A 22,418-nucleotide genomic window follows, 5' to 3' on the forward strand; every position below is an offset into this window, starting at 1 on the left:
ACGACAACTGAAGAAGGCCCATTAGAGCATGACTTTGTAGATATAGAGTACACCTATTGTAATAGAGTACACCTATTCAGCAAGAGAAGACCTGAAAGATGTCCCACTAGAGCAGCCGGAGTGGGAGCTGTTTACAGATGGGAGCAGCTTTGTGGAAAACGGAACCAGATACGCTGGACATGCGGTAACAACAGTCAGTACAGTAGTGGAGGCAAAGGCATTACCACCAAATCCATCTGCCCAGAAGGCAGAACTGGTTGCTTTAACCAGGGCACTAGAATTAAGTGAAGGGAAAAAGGTAAATATCTGGACTGACTCAAATTATGATTTTGGAGTGGTGCATGTACACGAAGCACTGTGGGAAGAAAGGGGACTACTATCTTCTCGAGGTACGCACATTAAACATCAGGATGCAGTCCTGCAATTGATAAAAGCAGTACGAAAACCTGAACAAGTGGCAATTATACACTGTAAAGCACACCAATCAGGAAACTCCAAAATCTGTGAGGGAAATCAAAAGGCAGACTGGACAGCCCGACAGGTTGCTCGAAGGGTGCAAACAACAATGGCATTGATACCTTTAAAGCTTAATGTATCCCAATTCAATTTGCCTCCAGAACCAAAATATTCAGTAGAAGATGAGAGACTGGCATGTTTGCTAAATGCACAAAAGAATTCAGAGGGATGGTATGTGACTGCACAAAGACAAATAGTGGTACCCTCCTTGATAATGAGAGAAGTTCTACAAATTAAACATAACGAATGTCGCTGGGGAGCAGAGGCATTGGTAAAATTGCTAAAGCAGAGTTTAATTTCGGTACGGATGCTAACAATGGCAAAATCAGTAATGTCAAAATGTGATATCTGCTTGAAAAACAACCCAGTGGCTAGGCGACAAACACAGCTAGGAAGAATTCGGGTAGGAATAGAGCCAGGAGACTATTGGCAGGTAGATTTTGTAGAACTGCCAAGAACTCGAGGATACAAATACCTGTTGGTGGGGGTTGACACATTCTCTGGGTGGCCAGAAGCCCTTCCCTGTCGCACAAACCAAGCAAAGGAAACAGTAAAGTGGTTACTACAGGAGATTATTCCCAGGTTTGGGGTACCCCTATGGTATCATCAGATAGGGGGCCCCATTTCATAGCTACAGTAGTAAGAGAGATAAGTAGATTGCTGGGGATAACTTGGGACCTCCACACACCATGGAGACCCCAGTCAAGTGGACAGGTAGAGAGGATGAATCAGACACTAAAAAGGCAAATCAGTAAAATATGCCAAGAAGCCAAATTGCAGTGGCCCCAGGCTTTGCCAATAGCACTGTTGAGGATTTGGATAAAGCCTAGGAGTGGGATGTCAGTCAGTCCTTATGAGATATTGTATGGGAAACCATATGAATCTCCTGAGCCTAACCCTAATGTACACATCACAGGAAAGCCAGAAGTGTATAATTATGTTCTGTCTCTTGGGAAAACTTTAGCTTGGCTCTGGAGCATCCTCGTGTGGAATAGACTGCTGACTCTTGAGAACCCAGTTCATAACATACATCCAGGAGACGAGGTGTACATCAAGAACTGGAACGAAGAACCGCTGAAAGAAAAGTGGAGTGGGCCCCATCAGGTACTGCTGACCACCTTTACAGCAAAGTAGCCGGTGTGGACCCCTGGATTCATTACACCCGAGTGAAGAAAATCCATCCTGGATCACGGACTGTGTAAACTGTGGAACCAACAAGGCTGCAGATAAGATGTGTTTAATTGCCTTGAGAATGCTATCAGTAATTGTGCTAACGTCATGGTCACCCCAATGTCTTTGGGATGTGGAATGCAAAATGATCAACTAACTACTCTTCATTCTAGAATGAAGAGAGAGGTACAAACAGAAACACAGGTGATAAAGGTTTCTAATGCAGTTCAGGCTGAGAATGTAATGATTGGATTAGTCAAAGACTTTGCCAAAATGCAAAACACCAGTAGAATAACTGCCTGTCTGCCAATACCAAAGGCAGCAGGAGATCCAGTAAATTGGGGAATTATAACATCAAAACGACCTGAAATACAAAAGAACAAAACAATTAGATGTAAACAGGTACCCGAATCGAGGCAAGTAATCAAGGAAACTTGGGAGAAAATAGGAACATGGATGAGACCCATGGACCAGAAAGACTGTATTCTAAAGTGATGGCATACTAGGAACCCCTATGAGAGAATCAGGAGGCATCACACAATGGCAATGCTATTTGCCACACTATAAAAAGATTATAGAAAATGTTACAGAAACCACTCTGGTATGGAAGTGTGAGGCCAAGGATCAGAAAGATCAGATAGAGCCTTGGGACAGTGCGTGGTCTGTGAGTATCCTTCAAAGATTCCAATGTATGGCAAACACCCCTTGGTGCATTAAGTGGGAAGGCCCCGAGAATGAAACAGATCCAGCAGTAACAAACACTGCCACCAGTAGCAGAACGAGGGCAGACAAAGTAAGTTGGTGGGCATGTAATAAAACTTACGACTGCACTTCTGATGATGCAGAGATAAAAGAGATGCCACCCCTGGCAATAGCCCTACAAACTGGCTGTGCTTGCAGAGGGATCAAACATAAACAAGGCAGAGTGAATTATAAAGTAGTTGTAGGATGTACCAGGAGTACAGTCTGAAATCCAGGACAATTTGTATGGGCAAGAAGCGATGGCACCTGGACAACACATCTGCCTGTAGATGGGAAAGTAAAAGAGATTGCTTTAGGCCTTCCAACCTCATGTCCAATTTGGAAAAGTCCCCATTTAACAGAAAACACGAACTTCTGCAGATAGGAGCAAGACGAGAAGTTCTAGACAATGAAAATCCAGATGACACTTGGCAAGAACCCTCTGGTGGAGTGAAATCTGGGTGGGCCCTAGAATCTTTGCCTGGTCCTATAGCAAACTATCAGAGTAGAAGATGCTGTACAAACTTACAGGTCAGGTAGATAGATTGGCAAGAGTCACCCGGGAAGGATTTAAAGAATTAAACATACAATTACAAGCCACCACAAAAATGACTTTACAAAACCGATTAGCCTTAGATTTGTTACTCCTGAAAGAGCATGGTGTATGTGGATTTTTAAAGGGACAAGTTGATCATCATGCGTTGATATAGCAAATGTAACTGCAGATGTAGAATATGACATCAATCAGTTGAAACAAATAGAGCATGAAGCAAGAGAAGAGCAAAAGGACTTGACTACAAGCTGGCTAGGAAAAATCTGTAAAGGGTTAGGGTGGAATGTGAATTCATGGATTAAATCTATCATTGAGAGTGTGATAATCTTACTAATTGTATTCTTAGCAATTTGGTTAGTTTACAGCATCTTAAAGGGAGAGATACAGAAGAAAACGTTGTGGAACCAGAAAATAATAAAGGCACTGACACAAGATCCATGCCCACCATCTACTGGTTCTCCAGTTCGTGACAGCATCCACATCAACCCTGGATTTGAAGAACGTCGAGTATAAATTGAGGAATAAAGGACTGTATCAAGTGAAAACATTTACACCTATAGTGAAGTGAAAATGCTTTCAAAGGGGGGAGAATGATAGTGGAGCCCTGGAAAATGTTAAAAATAGTCTTTGAAAATATTAGGCTTTGTGTTTTCTCAGATCAGTGCACCTGCGTAAGCAGTATGATAAAAGACATAATTGCTAGATGTGATGATTGTTTAGTAATTACATATAATTATTATATAACCATAAGAAGAATCGTGAGAAACTATGTTGGAAATTTAAAGGGGGCTATGTTTAGCTAAAATCTGTGTATACAATAGAACAATATAAGTTTAATAATTAACATGAAAGTTAGGTAATGATAGAGTATAAAACATGTTCACCTCGAATGTATGGTTGGAATCAGATTTGGGTGGAAACTACCCCGATTCCCAGAGCTCTTCAATAAAAAGCACCACATATAATCGCTCATGTGATTATGTGTTTCTGAATGCTAACAAGGCTGGCCCACGTCTCAGCTGAATTTCACCAGAAACTGCTGAGCAGAGGGAGGGGAAGCCATCGGCCCGTGGCGTGCTGCTGTTCTAGGCCAGGCCCTCCTGAGATCCTGACACAGCCCCCTCAGGGCAGCCTGAAATAATGCACTACGACTGCTCCAACCACTGCCGGGCAGGAATCATAGAACCAACAGCAACAAGGATGCAATGCCTGGGTAACATCAACTCCTTCACTGCACAAATGAAACCTACAGACCTTCAATCCTCTCTCAAGGGAGAGAAAAAGACAGATAGACATATACAAGACAACAGAAAGACACCAAAGGCAGTAAAAAAGGATTCAAGTCCCAGATAGAGAAAAAATGAAGAAATGCATTAGTCTTAGGCTGAAATCCTCCCATAAGGCTATAGAGAAGAATGCAATTGATACATCAGACTCTTTTTCCCTGTAACTCATTAAAATGCTTTAGAAGGATATAGTGTTTTAATTACCATCATGAACAGAGGCACCAATGCTAAAGTGAGCAGCTGTTAAAGGAGCTGCAATCCTGATGAGAAGCTTGAACAGAGAGAGACAAAAGTAATGAAGCCCCTTTGCTCCCAGGAAAGGAGAAAACCTCTGTTCTCAGAGATGAAGATGATTTCAGAGATACATAAAAAGAACCTTTGTTTTTTAACAGTTCATCCTTAAAAATGGCACCCCAATAAGTTAACATAGCCCAAAACCACAGCTGTGGGAAGGCTGCAAAAGATGAGAAGGACTTCATGAATGCAAATTCCCAAGAGACTGCTATTCGTGTAGATTGAAGCCACAAGAACACTGTTTCTTGTAGAGAAATCTCCATAGCCAAGGCAAGAAAGACTCCTCTGCCTAAGAAAATTGATGAAAGATTATTTTAGGAGAAGTAAACTGACTAACAAATTCATCTCTGGACATCATCAGTGGGAAAGATAAAAAGTTCTGGGGAGAGGAGGAGAAGTGTTCTAAAAGTTTTATGCTCGTTCTTACTACTTTTTCTTTTAGTCCTATTACTAAAGTTTTCATTATACCCTGTTAAAGTTTTAACCCTACTTTACCTTTCTTCTAATCCTGTCTCGCAACAAGAAATAAGTAAATAATTCTTGAGAGTACATGAGCATTTAGCCAACACTGAACCCACAACACCTTGTCACCACACTGCCGGTCCCATCCCGGATCCCACTCCCTGTCTCATTCCCTGTCCCTGTCCCATATTCCCAGTCCCATATTCCCTGTCCTGTTTCTGTTCCTGTATTTCCAGTCCCCCTGCTATTTCCTCCATTTTTTATTTCTATATTCCCTATCCCGTTCCCATATTCCCATTCCCAGTCCTGTTCTCGTATTCTCATTTCCCATCATGGTCCTATCTTCCTAATTCCTATCCCATATTCTCTCTCTGTTTGCTGTTTCCATATTCCCTGTCCTGTTCCTATAGTCTGAATTATGATCCTCTTCCTGGTCTCTCTCCTGTATTCCCAGTCCCTGTCCCCATTCCCGGTCCTGGTTCCATTTTACCTGTCCCTGTACCCATTTCTGGTCCCAGTCTCGTATTCCCGGTCCCTGCCCCCATTCCCTGTCCCCATTCCTGGCCCTGTCCCGTACTCCCGGTGCTATTCCCAGTGCCATTGCTGAGGGCCGCCTCTCGCGTGGGGCCCTGAGGGCTGCACAGCTCGGGCTGGCTGTGCCACACGAACCGTTCAGCCCTGCTGCTGTCCTTGGCCAGCTGCAGAGAGCACAAGGCTTTGGGCATTTCTCAGAGGCCCCCAGCTGGCCGGAGCAGCCCCTCCTGCCAGCAGCCGCTGGGCCTCAGAGCCCTCCCTCATGCTGGGGCCATGCAGGGGCCATGGGCCTGGAGGAGGCTCCTGTTCTTGAGCCAGGAGCGAGGCTGCAGCTCCCGCCTTTGGGCCCTGGGCCGCAGCAGCCCAGGGGAGGCCCAGCTGCAGAGCTCACAGCCCCTGCTGGGTTTCACTTGGACACTTTGGAGCACGAATCCCCAGCCCACATTCTCTCTGCGGTTGCTGTTTCCGTGTTCCACGTGCCATTCCCATATGCTCATTCCAGTCCTTGTCTCCATTTGCGGACCCTGTCCCCATCTCTGGTCCCCTTCCTGGTCCCTGTCCCCTTCCCCGGTCCCATTCTTGGACCCATTCTCGATCCCTATCTTCATTCTTGGTCCCATTCCCGGTCCGTCTCCCCACTCCCGTTCCCGCTCCCTGTCCCCATTCCCGGTCCCCATTCCCGCTCCTTGTTCCCATTCTCCCTCCCGGTCCCCTCTCACCGGACGCCGCCGCCATCGCTCCGGCCCCCCCGGCCCTCACTTGACCGAGCAAACCCCGCGCTGCTCCCGCCCACCAATCCAAGCGCGCGATCGCTCCTGTATTTGCATAACCACGCCCTTCTGTTTGGCCCCGCCCACCGCCGGCTGCAGCCGCCTCCGGGCGCTGTTTGCTCCCAGTTCCCTCCCAGTGCTCCCAGTAAGAGCGGGACTGGCAGGGAGAGCGCTCCCAGTTCCTTCCCGCTGATCTCAGGATCCGTACCCGGTGCTCCCAGGAACACTCCCACTGCCGCGCGAGGCGCGGCTGTTTCGGAACCCGCCCAAGGCAGAGCGCGGCTGTTTCTGGGGCTCGGCACTGCCCGGGCCGGGTTGGGAGCGACAGAAAAGTTGGAGAAAGAGGAGGGAAAGAGGAGGAAAAGGAGGAGCGGAAGGAAGAGGAGCAGCAGAACCACGTTGGGTTCCCCGCCGCCTTCTCCCTCCGCTCAGGCCGAAGCTCCCCCGGCTCCTGCTGCATCGCCGCCTCCAGGAGCCGCAGGTGAGCGGGATGGGGGAGTTCGCCCCGGATCCATCAGGGGGGTTTCCGGGAGGGATTTTTGTGGGTCAGGGGATGTTTGGCTCTTGCTGTACCCGAAACTCGAACAGTAAATTTCCCCTGGAGGGAACACTGGGGGGGTCTCGCGTTCGCCCGGTACCAGCGTGCACAGGGGCGATCACGGATTTGGGGATACCCGGGAGAGCCGGGGGGGAACGCGGGAGCCCTGGAGCGGGGAGAGCGCAGAGGGGCGATCCCGGATCCGGGGGACAAACCGGCTGCCTGGAGGGGTGGGGGAGGCTGGGGATGAGCGGGCTCCGGGCCCCCCGAGGCTGAAAGGGGCGCTGACTTCTCCAGCTGCACTTGGGCAGCGGGACCATCATTCCCAACGCGTTCAGCCCTTGTTTTCCCCCAAACCAGGATTTCCCATTCCCAAACCTTGGCCCGATGGAAGAAGAGGCCGTGAGGAAGACGAAGATGGCCCGGGAGCCTCAGGCAGGTGAGGAGGAAGTCAGTGCCCCTTTCCCCGTCTCTCCTGCTCCATCTCCCAGCCCAGCACGGCCCCCGGCTGCAGGACAGCCCTGCTGCCAAAGCTGTCCTGCTGGGGACGCACTGGGGGGATCTCCTTGCCCTTCCCTGTGGCACGGAGGCAAATCCCATCCTCTCCTTGTCCTTCCTCCCCCAGACCAGGAGCTGAGCATGGAGAGCAGGGAGGACAAATCCCCACAGCAGAACCTCGTGGAAGAGGCCGTTTTGTGCGGCTCCACAGCGCAGGAATCCAACGGGGAGGAAAAGCCTTGGAGATCCCTCACAAGGAGGGGCTGCAAACACAGATCACGGGGATCTGAGGAGGAAAGACCCACCCTGGGCCTGGGAGGTGGCCGGAGTTCGGAGCTGGGGGTTGATGAGCAGCTTCAGGATGGGGAGAAGCCCCACAAGTGCTCAGAATGTGGGAAGAACTTTAGTAAGAGATGCTACCTCGTCATCCATTGGAGAATCCACACAGAGGTGCGGCCATACGAGTGTCCTGAGTGTGAGAAGAGCTTCAGGAGGAGCTCCCACCTGACTGTCCACCAGAGGATCCACACTGGGGAGAAGCCCTACGAATGTGATAAATGCAGAAAGAGGTTTCAGACCAGTTCTCATCTCCTCCAGCACCAGCGCATTCACTCAGAGGAGAGGCCCTTCCGCTGCCCTGACTGCAGGAAGGGCTTCAAGGACAACTCCACCCTCGTCAAGCACCGGCGCACCCACACGGGAGAGAGGCCCTATGAGTGTGATCAATGCAGGCAGAGGTTTCACACCAGCTCCCATCTCCTGCTGCACCAGCGCATTCACACAGACGAGAGGCCCTTCCGCTGCCCCGACTGCGGGAAGGGCTTCAAGCGCAACACCCACCTCACCAGCCACCGGCGCATCCACACCGGGGAGACGCCCTATGAGTGTCCCGAGTGTGGGAAGAGATTCCGGCACAGCTCAGCCTTGACCCACCATCAACGGAGCCACCACTAAGGGAAGCCCTGTGAGCCCACCCGAGTGCAGGAAGAGCTTCGTGTGCCGCTCCAGCTCCATCCCCCACGGGAGATCCACCCTGGATGATCCCCAGTGATCCCCGGTGATCCGTGGTGCCGGTGATCCGTGTTGGGAATACACCTGGCTGGAGGTCTCCACATCCTCCTGTCTCCCTCTGGGCACCTGCACACATCCACAGACCAACATCCAAAATCCATTTTGTAGAGCTGATTTGTCCTCTCCTGACCCCAGAAAAAAATCACTTTTTGCATCTTCTGGTGGCCTTAACAACACTGGATAGTCTTGGAGGTCTTCTCCAACATAAATCCATTGTTTTAATTCTCTCTGGCCCACAGACATCTTCCACAGCCAAATGGGGAGGGACTAGGGCAAAACCCTCAATTTTCCTATTTTGGAGACAGTTGGGTGGAAACTTCTCCAAAAAAGGTTCTTCCCACCCACCCAAGCACGTGGATGCTCTGCCAGCCGGGATACATAAATCTTTTTTTTTTTTTTTGTGCCTTGAAACAAAAAGGTTTCTATTCATTCCTTTCAAAGCCCTGAAACTGGGGTAGAAATAAAGGCGTTGGACTAAGGCATGCATGGGGACATGTGGGGGACAATGACATGTGTAGGGCCATGGGGGGACATGGACATAGACGCGACCATGTGGGACATGGGGAACACAGACATGGATGGGAACATAGGAAACATGCATGGGGACATGAACTGGGACAGCGTCAATGCCACCACTACAGTGCCACCAGCACCTTCATCTCGGCCATGGCAAAGCACTGCCTGATGCAGTTCCTTCCACCACATCCCCACTGTCACCACCGCGGTGTCCCAGCTGAATGTCACCACCCATCAGGGCAGGGTGGGGACATTGTTCAGCTGGTGACAAGTGGCCCGGAAGCAAGTGACAGCCATCAGGGTGTCGCAGGGCCACCGCACTTAGGGGACCTCAACTGCCCCTGGGGACAGGCTGGGGACCGGGGAGAAGGTCAGTGTCACCTGGCGGGTCACGTTGCCCTGCACTGGGTGTTACCCGAGGCGTCCTGGCGGCAGCATCCACACAGGTGTGGCAACATTGTCCCTTGATGTGTGTCATGGTTGCATCGTGTCCCTCCCCTCTGTATGTCCCTATCCCCCACCATGGCTCCCTGTCACCCCTCTGTGTTTCCCCGTCCTGTCCCGTGTGTCCCTGTCCCCTTCTGTGTGTTCCTGTCCCTCTCCCTATGTCCCTGCCCCCACCCCTGGTGGGCTGAAGTCCCCGAGGTCTTGGGGTCGTGTCCTGCAGGGTCTCTTTGTGTCCTGCAGGGTGTCCCTGTCTCCCTCAGGATGTTCCCATGGCTGTTCCTGGCACTGAGTGTCTGTGCCCGCCCTGGCACAGGTGGAGTCATGCCATGACACCTGTGACACCCCACGACATCCCATGACACCCTTTGATTTTGAGTCCTTCCCCCTCCATTTTGGGTGCACTCCCCGTGCTATGGGTCCCACTTCAAACCACCCCAGAACCCCCCAAAATTCCTGACCCACGATGTCCACGCATCCCCATGGAAGTCCCCCCAGGCTCTCGGCCACGGAACTGTTGCTGGTGACATTGAGCCACAGGATCCACAGGCTGTCTCCAAGGGTGGCCCTGGCTGCCGCCTCCAGTGGCCCCTGCTGCAGCAGGTCCCTCATGGTGGCCAGGACTGCAACTCCAAACATCAGTCAGTGACCCCGAAAATTCATCAGGGATCCCAAAAATTCACCAGGGATCCCAAAAACCCCATTAGAGACGCCCGGCCCCAAATCCATCGTGACAGGTTCCGCATGCTGGCCGGTACTGCGACCCCAAAAATTCATCATGGATCCCAAAAACCCCCAAAATTCATCTGGGATCTCAAAAATCCATCAGGGATCCCGCAATCCCCTGCTGGGGACAATCCTGATGTGTCCCTTAAGGAGTTGAGGACAGCCCCAGGATGTCCATCTGTTGTAGTGTGTTTTCTTAATTTGGCAGGTTCTCTGTGTAATTTGTGGTTTTGCAACCCCTCTTTACTGTCCTCCCCGTTATTCAGTTTAGTTCTGTTTGTTACCCAGCTACTCCCTGCCAAGTTTCAAACCTCCCCCCCTTCCCAGCTGTTAACCCCTCTTGCCCCTACCTCTGCCCCAGAATCTTCCTTACTCCTCCTTCCATTAAATGTCAATCCCTCCCCGAACCTGCCCTCCCCTTTAGAAACTTCCCTGTCAGTTTTTATCCTTGGAAACCCCATTAGTTTACTCAAGCTGTTCTCCTCCCTTGAAATCCTTCATTGGTTTACACATTGTATTCCCTGCCTTGTGTTCCACCCCCAGTTCCCCCAATTAGCCAGAGATTTTATCCTCCCCGAGACCCCCCTGTTTATAAGCTATTGTCTGCCCTCTCTTCAGGGTCCTGGGATCCTGGACTCGTATTGCCCCTCAGCCCGCAGGGCAGGTTTTGCCCCCGAGCAAAGCAGCACGGGCCAGATAGCTCAGTCCCTCCTGGGGACAGAGAGTCCAAATACCCAGGCTGCTCGTAGCCATGGCTACCTTAAGCAAGCTTAGTGGATATCAGCTCTTTAGTGCTTATCAGCTCTCTTAGAATTCCAGCTCTTTGCTTGCTAAGGTGCCTGGCAGGCTATTGGGGGAAGCAGACGAGAGAGGAGAAGAAAGGTCCTGGCATTCCACAGCGATGCTTTTATTGGGGGGTCTGTGAAGGGTTCCAGCGACGGCTCTTCTTCTGCCAAATGGGCTAAAACAGCCCCTTTTTATAGGGTACAAAGGGATCCAAACTTGTCCAATAGTAGGGGTTGGGGGAAAGTGACCTATGGGGTTACAGAGATAAGCTAGGGTCCGAGAGGTGGAAGACAGGAGCCGATTTTGCTATCTCACCGTGACTCAGCAATTCCTGTCCTTAAGCCTCAGCCCTCCATGGGGCCCTGGCCAATTCCATGGAGCCTGCTACAGACTCAGGGAGTTTTACCATCGAACAGAGTTCCCCCGGTTCCACCCCAGGGCCCGTGCTGCTGCCTTTTTGTTTCTGCGCCGAACCTCCCCTGGCAGCTGGGATTCTGCGGAGCTCCAGCGGGGGCTCTGTCCCGCCCCTGTTATCATCCAGCCGGGACTCAGCGCCCCGCGACAGATCCGCCACATCCACCCCTCCCCGCCCTGTGTGTCCCCCTCACCCTCCCTGCCCTGCGGACATTTGGGGACACCCCTCTCGCCCAGGTGTCGCTTCTGGGGGTCCCTGGTGAGCTGCACGGCCACGGCCAGGCCGATGCCCTAAGGGCGGCCGGTGACAGTGCGGGCTCGGGGGTGGCCATGGTGTCACCGCCTCCACCCCGGGCAAAGGCTCTGAACGGGATCAGCGCTCATGTGGCACCGGGATCAGGGACAGGACGGGGGGACAAAGGGGGGTGTTAAAACCGCCAATCACTTGTTTTCAAAATTTTAAAAGTTTAATAGTAATAAAATGGTTATAAAAGCAGTAATAAAATTAGAGTAATAATAATTTGGACAAGTTGAATTAGGAGAATATGAGACAATAAATACAAAGAGTTACGGACGTCCGGGTACCTTTTTCTGGGCAGCACGAGCCCGAAAAAGGACACCCGTAAACAAAGGATTAACCCTTAAAAACAATAGCCTGTTGCATATTCATCCACTTCATACATGATGCATAAATTCCGTTTAAATACAGGATTCTGTCTGGTCATCGGCAACTTCTTCCTCCAAATCCTAACAGCGCCTTGAAGGCGGGAAGAAGTTCGTTTCTTCTGATAAGAGTGCAATAAATTCTTTTTCTCTGAAAGATTTAGGTGTCCCGTGGCTGCTATCTCACTGCGAGTCCTTTCTTTTTAAAAAAGTATCCTACATAGCATCGTTTCTATTTTAACAATTTTTATAACCTAAAACTATATTTAACACAGTACTTAAGAGAATTAATACAGCATTACTTTCTAACAAAACACGTATAATATTATTTTTAATATTTGCAAAAATCCAATCATAAAATACATGCATTTTTCACAATCCCCACTCTTATTCTTTGTAAATCATTTGGCTTGAGCAATATTTCTTATCTACTTGCATCTTCTGGACTATGCTGGCAAAATAAAAGAGGGGATTACACAAGGAAGAGATATAAAAAGAGTTGTAACACATAAAATGAAAGATCTTAATTTCTTCTAATACATTACCCCACTAGCTAGGTTTTAGCATTGTTTTCTAATTATTTTGGACCGGTACCTGGGTAATTATATGCATATATATATTTTTTTCTCTTTGATTTCTTTTGCTTTTGCTAGAATGACTTTTCTGTGGTCATCAATCTTCAACAATCTGATATATTAAACTTTCCACAAACACCCTCTTCTTTTGCCAAGAAATAGTCTAAAGCCAGCCTATTCTGATACACTACAGGTTTTGTTTGGCTTAGCTGACATGATATTAACTCTAATGCCTGGGCGGCTTTATTTGCTATCATTTCTATAACTGCTTGGAGTCTTGTAATACGACTGAATCGATAATTTGGGGTCAATACAGAGTTAAATTGCTGTGCTGGTTTTACCTTTATATTTACTATTTGTTTTTTTACCAAATCTTGAACTGTCTCTTCAAGATTAAATGTAAAACAAATCCATCTCTCTCCTTTTGGACATTCAATTCCAAATCTATTACCACTTTTTCCTAAGTTTCTTGTACTCTAATAATTTTCTCCTTTTTGCCTACAGGTTCTTAATTTGGATGGGTTATAACAGTGGCTGTTGACATAGGTGTGTGTAACAAAAGAAGAACTTTGGTTTCTTTCCACGTGATGCTTTCTGTAGCATTTGTGACACGATCTTGCTGGTATCCCAAAAGGGAAAAGAGAACAAATGAGTGCCAGAAACAGGAATAACAGAGGTCCAGTATGGCTCCCACCTCCCATGCCTGTGAGGTTGCAACCCACAGCAGGTGTATTTGATCTTCTCAGTGGCAAAATACAGAGGCCAATCTGGTCTTGCCCTCTATTTCCTTGTCACTTTCTCTTAACTAGTTTCTAGGCAAATTGGTTTTGACACCCTTTAACCGTGGTCTCTTACCGTTCCTCAGGTATCTCTCATTCAACAGGCACTAATAATTCCCATCCACAAAACAAAGTTATTACTTTAACACTTTTTGCACTAAGAGCATAAATTTTGTGAACCACAATACTAATTATTCCCACAATTCAAGCATTTACTTATAACCCAGCTAGCATGTCCAGTATTGGAATGAATCAAATAAAGTTTACTAATGGAAATAGTAATTCCCCTTCCCCCCTGTACAATTCACAGGCTAAGGTCAGAATACAAAAACAATCTTGATCTTTTTATCTGAAGTATTCCTCCCCAAAGGAGATGTTTTATTCAGGTAGTGCTTGAAACCAGTGATATAAGCATTGTCTTACTTCTTAATTCAGTGTTATTCTTTGTACATTTCTTGGATCATTTGGGTTTTTCTAAACTATTACCATTCAGTCCCCATTGGAAAGTCAGTTCGGTATCACCCGGTTTAAATGTGATAGTCCATTCTTCAGGTTTCTTCACAAGTCCTTTGATTCTGCTGGCATGAATTCACCCTCTTTCCGTGATTCTGATTGTTGCTGCAGTAGTACCTGGAAAGGACTTCCTACTAGCATAGTAATAAAAGAAAGACAATACTGTATTAACTTCTACCATTCACTTTTCTTCTAAACTTTCTGGGTTTAGCTAAAAGCTTTCTCTACAGCAGCCTCTTCTTCTATCCAGCTGTGCTAATAGCTGCAGAGGCAAATTCTTCTTTCTTTGAGTTACAGTTAGTTAAATAAGAAAAGCCTGACCAATTTCAACAAGAGATGTATCACATCTATTGCTTTTTACTTTTTGGGCAGCATTTAATTGTTTTAGCCTTACAAACCCATTCTTCAGAAAAAAACAAAACAACTTATTTTTAACAGCAAACACACAAAAGAAAAAAACTAAAAAAAAAACCTTCTTACTTAAGAAAAACAACCTACTTTGTGAGGTTTGGAGAGTCATCAATCTCTGCTTTGATTTTATCTTTTAGTGCTAGCCCCCTCCCCGTCTTTTCAGGCCTTGCTGTCAATGCATTCTTTGCCCTTCCCCCGGTGCTGCCACCTCGCTGCAGGGCCGGAGCAGGGGGGAGCAGCCACGGGCATGGGGACCCTGGGGGCAGCCTTGGGTCTCTTTTTCCCCCTCTCTCTCTCTCTTCTTCTCTCTCTCTCTCTTTCCTTCTCTCTCTCTCTAGTCCCGCTTACCGGGGCCGACGCTGCCATCCTGGGCTCGGGACCCCGGCAGTGTGGGAGCCCCCCGGCAGTTCCGCCGCGGAGCCAGCCCCGCTCCTGCCCGGCAAACCCGTGTGTCCTCTGCTGCCAGCCCCGCCGCCGGGTCACCTCCATGGATCGGTGCCTGCCGCAGCCCCGAGACCCCGCCGCTCGTAGGGAGCGGTCAGACACCTCCCAGCCCTGACAACCCCAAACTTGGCGTCCCCAGGTGCTCCTGACATTCTTTTCCTTTCTCTAGTCAACTTCTCCTCTTTTCTCTTCAAGGAGGGTCCGTCCTGCTAAACCCTTTCTGGACCCCAGTTCGGCATTGAATAACCTCCTAAACAACCATGTGTTAAGACACTTCCTTGCCTTTCATGCAAAAAACCCCCATTCACACTCCTGCTCTCTTCTAGCACCAAGATGTCATCCCTTCACATTCTGACATCTCAGAGTTTGCTAACCACCTCCCTACTTCAACTTCTCTCTTTCTTTCTCTTTCTTTCCTTCTTGCCTTTTTTTTTTTTGATTCAACACACCTCAGACGGTGCGAGGTGAACTTAACTAATTTACTTCTAAAAGTAAGCTTAGAACTTTCTTTTACTAGGATTGCAGTAGCTATTATAACTTAAATACATACTGGCTAGCTGTGGCTAACTGGGTCTAACATCTTTTGATATATAAGCTACTAGATATTTTTTACTCTTCTTCACTCCTGAATTAAAATTTTATGAGCTACTCCATTTTCTGTATTTATGTATAAATGATAAAGGATTTTTCAAACAAGGGTAAGCTTAAAGCTAGTACTTAGGCTAGTTTTAACTTAACTCTTTTAATTTAACAATATCTTCTTTGGTCTGTTTTATATCATTTCCTTCTGTCAATTTTTTTCATACACAAATTTTGCTACCTGTGTGTATCCCTCAATCTATAATCTATAATATTTCAATAATCTAGGTAATTTTCTGATCTCCCTCTTTGAAGAGGGAGGGAGAAGGAATAAAATTCTTGCAATTTTCTCATGGTTGGGTTTCCAGCTACTTTTATTTATTAAGTGTCTAAGATATTTTACCACTGGGTAGTGAGTCTGAGTTCTTTTATTAACCTCCCTTAAATCTTGTACTAGTCTATAACTCCCATCAGACTTTACTGGGGGAATAGGGATATTATGAGGAGACACACAAGGTTCTAATGCCCCATCCTTTATTAGTCCTTCTATTACTGGCTTCAAACCTTCCTGTCCCTCTAAAGATACAGGATACTGACGTACACGTATGGGACAATCTTTTCTCTCAATTGTAACCCTTATGGGGTTGATATTTAATCCTCTCCTATCTCCTTCTCCAGCCCAAACTTCTTTGTTGATTTTTTTTCCTTCATCTTCTTGGCCTAATTTTAGAACCCTAGCTGTCATTTTCCCATTTTCTGATATAACTCCTATTCTTAATTGCACTTGTAAGACTCTTCCCAATAAATTGCTACCTGCCCCTGGGACCAATAAGACATCTCCCATCCAAATTCTAGTTTCTTCTCTCAATTACCACATCTTTAATGACTAGAAATGTAAAACTTTCTCTTTTTGCTTCTGTTACTTTCACTATATGTTTGCTCACACTGTAACTTTTTGGAACATATAACAGGCAGGTTCTCTCTGCCCCTGTGTCTATTACAAATTCTAATTCCTCTTCTTGGGGACCCACTTTTAAAGTTATCACAGGCTCCAGATGGTATTTGTCCCTCAAAAAAAAAAAAAAACTTAGAGCTTATGACCTCCCTATTCCTCCTCTGTGCCCATCTCTTTAAAGATTTTCAGATCTTCTGCTTACTTAGAACCATTTTCCTATTTCTCTTAAGTTTGTTTATCTATTTAATTGGCGTTTCTTCTTTCTCCTCTAAAAGCTGTCCCTCAAAAACCTTTTGTTTTCGCATTTCGCCTTTGATATGCTGTCTCATTTATTCCCTTGGTTATGTAATTACGATAATTATTCATGTGTTTACACCCCTCCTCAATATTTTAACTTTATTTAGGAGGTACAGTTGACATTTTGTCTTCTCTGGGGGTCCCCATGGATTATCGTTTTCCTAAGCTTTTATTTCAGTTGCTCTGATTAATTAACTTTCCTCTTGAGAAAAATATTATTTTCATTACAGACCGCATTTCTTCTCAAGTATAAATGTTTGGACCTAAAAATTGGTCTAATTGTTCAGCTATGCCTATGGAATCCTCTAAAAATCCCTTTTATTTATTTCTTAAAATTTCAGACCTCAGACGAAGTCAAAGGAGCATTTACAAACTCTGGTCCGTCCCTTCCTATGAGAACCTCTCTTAATGGAAATAGACTAATCCCTTTATCCCATTCTTTTGGGATTTTTATCTTCTATAGCCTTTCTCCCATATTTTTAGGATGAATCAGGAGAGGACTTTCTTTTAACTGAACTTTTAGTGTTTCGATAAGGTGATTCCTTTAGAGAGTTCCCCTGAGCAGCCGGAGCTGTAGTTACCAAGGGAACGGAGCTCAGGGCAGGACGGGGGACTCGGCACAGCTCCGGGTCTGGGTGCTCCAAAGGCGGGGTCTGCAGGGGGAATCGCCCAAGGGGATCGGCACAGCTCAGGGTCCGGGTGCTCCAAAGGCGGGGTCTGCAGCCGGGATCACCCGAGGGGCTTGGCACAGCTCAGGGTCCGGGTGCTCCAAAGGCGGGGTCTGCAGCTGCGATCACCCGAGGGGCTGTCGTTGAAACTTTTTTTGGTCAGCCTCTCAGGAGAGCTCTTTACCTCCTTAGCAAGGTGGACTGGAAGGTGAATACATTCAAAGTCACAACCGGCCAGCTCACGCAATCTTAACCTGGCCTTCCAGATCAGCTGAACTATCAGCTCCTGTGGCTGTGTGATGGTTTTGGATCGCTGATGGGAGAGGAAAACCCACTCTATGATTAGAAGTGGATCCTTTTCTACTTCAAACCGCTGGAATATCAACCTGTGTATATGTGGTAACTTCCCCAAAACAATGAATTCGCAAGGCAACTCGGGCTTATAACGATGAGCCTGCCTCTCAGCCAAAGCCTTCTTCACTTTTTGGAGGGCGGTTTTTGCCTCTGGTGTCAGTTCCCTGGGAGAGGCTAGCTCTCTCTCTCCCTTCAGTAAATTGAGAAGGGGAGCTAGGTCCTTGTTGGTGAGACCCAGCCAAGGCCTGACCCAGTTCAAAGACACAAGGAATGGAGATCTGCTAGGGTTTTGGGATCAGTCTTAATTTCCAATTTCTGCGGAACAATGGTCTGCACAGTGATTTGCAAGCCCAGGTAATTCCAAGGTGGCATCCTCTGAACCTTGTTTTCCTGCAGCTGGAATCCAGCAGAGGTTAAAACTTTAACCACTAGGTCAAGTGTGTCTTGGAGTATTGTGTCATTGGGGGCACAAGCAAGCACATCATCCATGTAGTGTAGCATGATTGCCTCTTTTTTCTGGGCGTGCACTGGGGACAGCAATGAAGCCACGTACCCCTGGCAGATGGATGGACTGCATTTCATCCCCTGAGGCAATACTTTCCAGTAGTAGCGTTTCACTGGGGCTTTTCGGTTGGTGGTGGGAACCGAGAAGGCAAACCGTGGTGCATCCTCCAGGTGTAGGGGAATATGGAAGAAACAGTCCTTGATGTCTAGGACAGCCAATTGCCAGTTTTGGGGGAGCATCGTTGGGGAGGGCATCCCTGGCTGGAGAGACCCCATGTCCACAATTCTCTTGTTTATTTCTCTTAAATCATGGAGAAGCCGCCACTTATCCTTCCCTGGCTTTTTTATTACAAAGACCGGGGAATTCCAGCAGCTAGATGTCTCTTCAATGTGTCCTTTAGCCAATTGTTCTGCCACAAGCTCCTCGAGCGCCTCTATCTTTTCATCACTGACTGGCCACTGTTTTACCCAGACTGGGTCATTTTTCAGCCATGTTAACTTGTGGAACAGAAGCTCAACAGTGACCGCTTAAAAAAATCCTGCAGTGTCTTAGGGATGACCAATTTGACCCCCCACTGGGACACGGTGTCTCTACCCCACGAGGGAGCTTTGTAATTAGTAACAAATGGACGGACACTGGCCAATTTTCCGTCTGGTCCCTCAATTTGCACAATGCTCTTTGATATCTTTGCCAATGTGAATCCTCCTACACCTTGGATTTGACCAGCCACAGGCTGCAAGTCCCAATGTGACGGCCACAAACTTTCAGGTATGATTGTCACATCTGCCCCTGGGTCAAGCAACCCTTCCACGTGGAGATGTTCTGTTCCACGGATTAGGTTGCAACCCATAATGGGTTTGTCCTCGCCAAACACTTCTGCCCAGTATACACCTGGCGCCTTGTCATCTACTGAAATTTCTGGTGGAATAGGAATGGCCTGGGCGATGATTTGCCCCTTGGCCAAATAGAAGGGTGGCTGTGGACAGGGCATCAGGAGAATGAGGTTAGGTATGTCCCCTTTGATGGTCATGGGAGCCACCTCAATCTCCATGGGTGTGTGTGCAGTGTCCCCAATAACAAAGTACTCACTGTCCAATCTTGTGCGATCTTTTGTCAAGCTCCGCAAGTCCTCTGGCAGGTCCACTCCAATGACCGTCCACTGGGTAGACCTGAAAGCAAAAGCTTTGGTGGACACAAGCTTGAAATGCTTGTGAGGCCACCAGATTTTATCCTGTAAATTGTTATTTCGTATTCCTGCACCCCGCTTCCCTTCCTCCCCATTTTCTGTTTTGAGGGAGGTTTCCCCTTCAGGGAAGCCCGCTGCATTTATGTCATGGTGCGGGGCGGGTGCGCGCTGGCATCGGCGTTTTTTGGCGTGAAGGGTGTCTTTGTTGCTGGCTTTGGGGGCAGTCCTGGGCAAAGTGTCCTGTTTTTTTGCATATGAAGCAAATGACATGTTGAAGTTGTTCTGGTGACATCGGTTGCCTCCTCACTCCTGGAGATACAGCTGCCACAGTCTCTGGGTTTGACGGCCTTGACCACACCTCCCACGCAGCAAACATTTCTGCCTTCCTAGCACAGGCTTCCATCATCTCTGCCAGTGTAGGTGGGGGGTTGAGAGGCAGTCCCAGGAGCACCCTGCTGCAGACTTCATTGGCATTCCTCTGTGCCATCTCTTTCACTATCTCCATCTGTGTCTCAGAGTCCCATACTTGTCTCTCAACCTGTGCACGGAGCCAGTCCACAAACTGCAAGAAACTTTCTGAAGGAGACTGTTTAATGTCAAGGAAACTACCACTAGCTTCAGCAGTTGGTAGCTGGTTAAAAGCCTTATCTGCAGCCTTTGAAATCTTATCTAGAAAGAATTTTGACAACACCTGAGCTTGGTCCTCAGGCTTAGCCCACTCCCCTTCGCCGCACAGATGTTCATAAGTAATGTTATTATTCTCTAAATCTTTGGCACCCTGAGGGGTTTGCTTAAGTTCTTCCATGAGATCCCTGAGAGATCTCTTCCAGGAGCTTTCCCATAGATCAAATTCTGACTGGGTAAGCAGGCACTGGAAAAGGTCTACAGTGTCAGCAGGAACAAATTCAAGGGACGTTAATGTAGCTCTCATCATACTCCTAAAAATTTCACTATTTGTCCCAAATTTGAATTGACTTTTACATAACTCACATTTTGAGTGATATGAGGGCTGGTAGGATCTAGGACCAGCCCTACCACCTGTGTATTCAACAGGGGCTACCAAGGGGATGACTTCTTCCTTCCTGTTTTGGACCCCAGGATTTCTCCCTTCAGCCCCACCCCCGTGGGACCGGGCAGGGGGACCACCCCCCCTCCTCCAGCCCCACTGCCTTGGGAAGCAGGCAGGGAAACACCCTTCACCCCACCCCCATGGAGACTGGGAGGGGGTACACCCCCTGCCTCTGCCCCTCCCACCCTGGCGCCTTGGTAACTGGGAGGAGGGACATCCCCTCCCCCTGCCCCACCCCCGTGGGAATTGGGCAGGGGGCCACCCCCCCGGCCCTCAGCCCCACCCCCCCAGCCCTCAGCCCCACCCCCTCAGCCCTCAGCCCCACCCCCTCAGCCCTCAGCCCCACCCTCTTGGGACCCAGGCAAGGGGGCATGGAGAACAGGCAGGGGGGCGGGGCAACCATGGGAACCAGGGGCGGGGTCACAGCATGATGTAATGGGGGGCAGGGACACAAAGGCAAGGGGAGGAGCGTCCAAGGGAAGGAAGGGGTTGTGGGACCGGAAGGGGTTGTGGGGAGGGGACAGGTGGGCAAAAGGGATTGTGGGGAGAAGAAGGGTAGGTGGAGGGCTGAAACACGTGGATGCCGCCATTTTGGGCTCCGGCCATGCGGTCAGCAGTTTCCTGAATGCCAACCTTGTGGTTGCAGCCATTTTGGGAATGGGGGAGGTTAGAACAGGACTTCGGGGTAACAGGAGCAAGGTTAGAGGGGTGCAGGGAAGGTTCTCTGTCAGCCTGCGCACAACTGCCAGGGCCAGGGTACTGGGAGAGAGGCGGGGGGCCAGGGGAGCAGTGGCAGTGCCAGGTACCCTGAAATTGCCAGAAAGCCTCGCTGCTCTCTCTCAGTTCAGGGGCAGAGGGTTTGGGGAGAGGGGTAGGGGAAGCCGCAGGAGGGGAGATTTGCTCTGGCTGTCCTTTCAAATCCCTCCTCAGGACTTCTTTCTGAATTACCAGGAACACAGGGAAAAATTGAGACACCGTCCCATCTCCCTGTTCCACTTTAGCTGTTAACAAGGCTCCAATTTTATCCCAGGCAGAGACAGAATTCTGTCTTTACCAGACATTCTGCTAGGTAAACTGAGGGAAATGAAAAGATATCCAGTGAACAAACCGTTTCAAAACTGCTTTGGAAACCGTAACATTTCCACTACTTAGGGTTTCTAAAATTGGGGTATAAACACTCTTCTGTGCCGCACAAAACTTAGCACCCATATCTGCTTCCTGCAGCATGTAAATCTACCTTCTTTACAGTGAGCACAAACAAAACTGAAAGCACTGAGTCCACAGCCAATCCGGGAAAATCCGGGCAGCCTCTTCCCCGCCCCTTCTCCCCGAGGGAGAGACAAGCTGCTTGCGTAGAGACCGCGCGGCTTTTAAAATGGCAAACAACAGCTGCCGGCCTCTCCACCACGTGGATGCCGCATGGGCGGCTGGAGTGGGTCCGCGCCGCCTGTCGGGTCCTGCCCAGGCATGTCCGCTCTCGGCAAAAACGCAAGCTGCAGACACTCTGCCACCGCCCGCGCTGCCCCAGCGCTGGAACCACGCACAGCACCGGGTTTAGCGCGGGAACATGCCGCTGGGACCCCACTACCCCAAAACAGCGCGCACGCATTGTCAGAGCGCTGGAGCCGCCCCGCCTGCGCTGCCACGCGGGAAACGCAAACCGTATTCAGGACCGGAGATTTTCCTGCACCGGGAGCTACCCCCACTCTCTGAGGGCCTCCCTGGGGTGTCCCTAAGACGCATGGGGAATACTCACCCCGCTTGGGGACTTGGCTGGCTGGGACAAGTGTAAAGAAGTCCTTGTCCGGGATTGGCCCACCTTGGGCTCGGCGGGGTCACAATCCCACCCTCTAGCCTTCTTGTCCACAAAAACGCGACAAAGAAGTCAGAGGAAGGTGGAAGTCCAAAAGCTAATGTAATCTGTTATAAGTTGCAGTGAGGAACCAATCACCGACAAGTGAGTCCAAATAAAATGTAATTTATTAAGTGATAAAGCAAGCGATAATAGGCAAATTACAGCACTGAGTGAAGCCAACAAAAGGCGCCCACCCGGGAGCGCTGGGTGTAGCTGGGGAGTCACCACTCCACCATCGGCCCACAC

At 48.7% G+C, this 22,418-nt stretch overlaps 1 protein-coding gene across 1 annotated transcript in view; it reads left to right on the plus strand.

Annotated features, from left to right (window-relative positions):
• The window catches only part of LOC136569926 (zinc finger protein 850-like), a 116,760-nt gene that overhangs the window by 7,786 nt on the left and 86,556 nt on the right, over positions 1 to 22,418 (plus strand). Inside the window, exon 4 of the mRNA XM_066570279.1 lies at positions 7,490 to 8,273. Within this exon, the coding sequence (XP_066426376.1) occupies positions 7,490 to 8,273 (784 nt within the window). The remainder of the gene's footprint in view (positions 1 to 7,489; positions 8,274 to 22,418) is intronic.

This window comes from Molothrus aeneus, unplaced genomic scaffold, assembly GCF_037042795.1.
Source record: "Molothrus aeneus isolate 106 unplaced genomic scaffold, BPBGC_Maene_1.0 scaffold_30, whole genome shotgun sequence".
NCBI lineage: Eukaryota > Metazoa > Chordata > Aves > Passeriformes > Icteridae > Molothrus > Molothrus aeneus.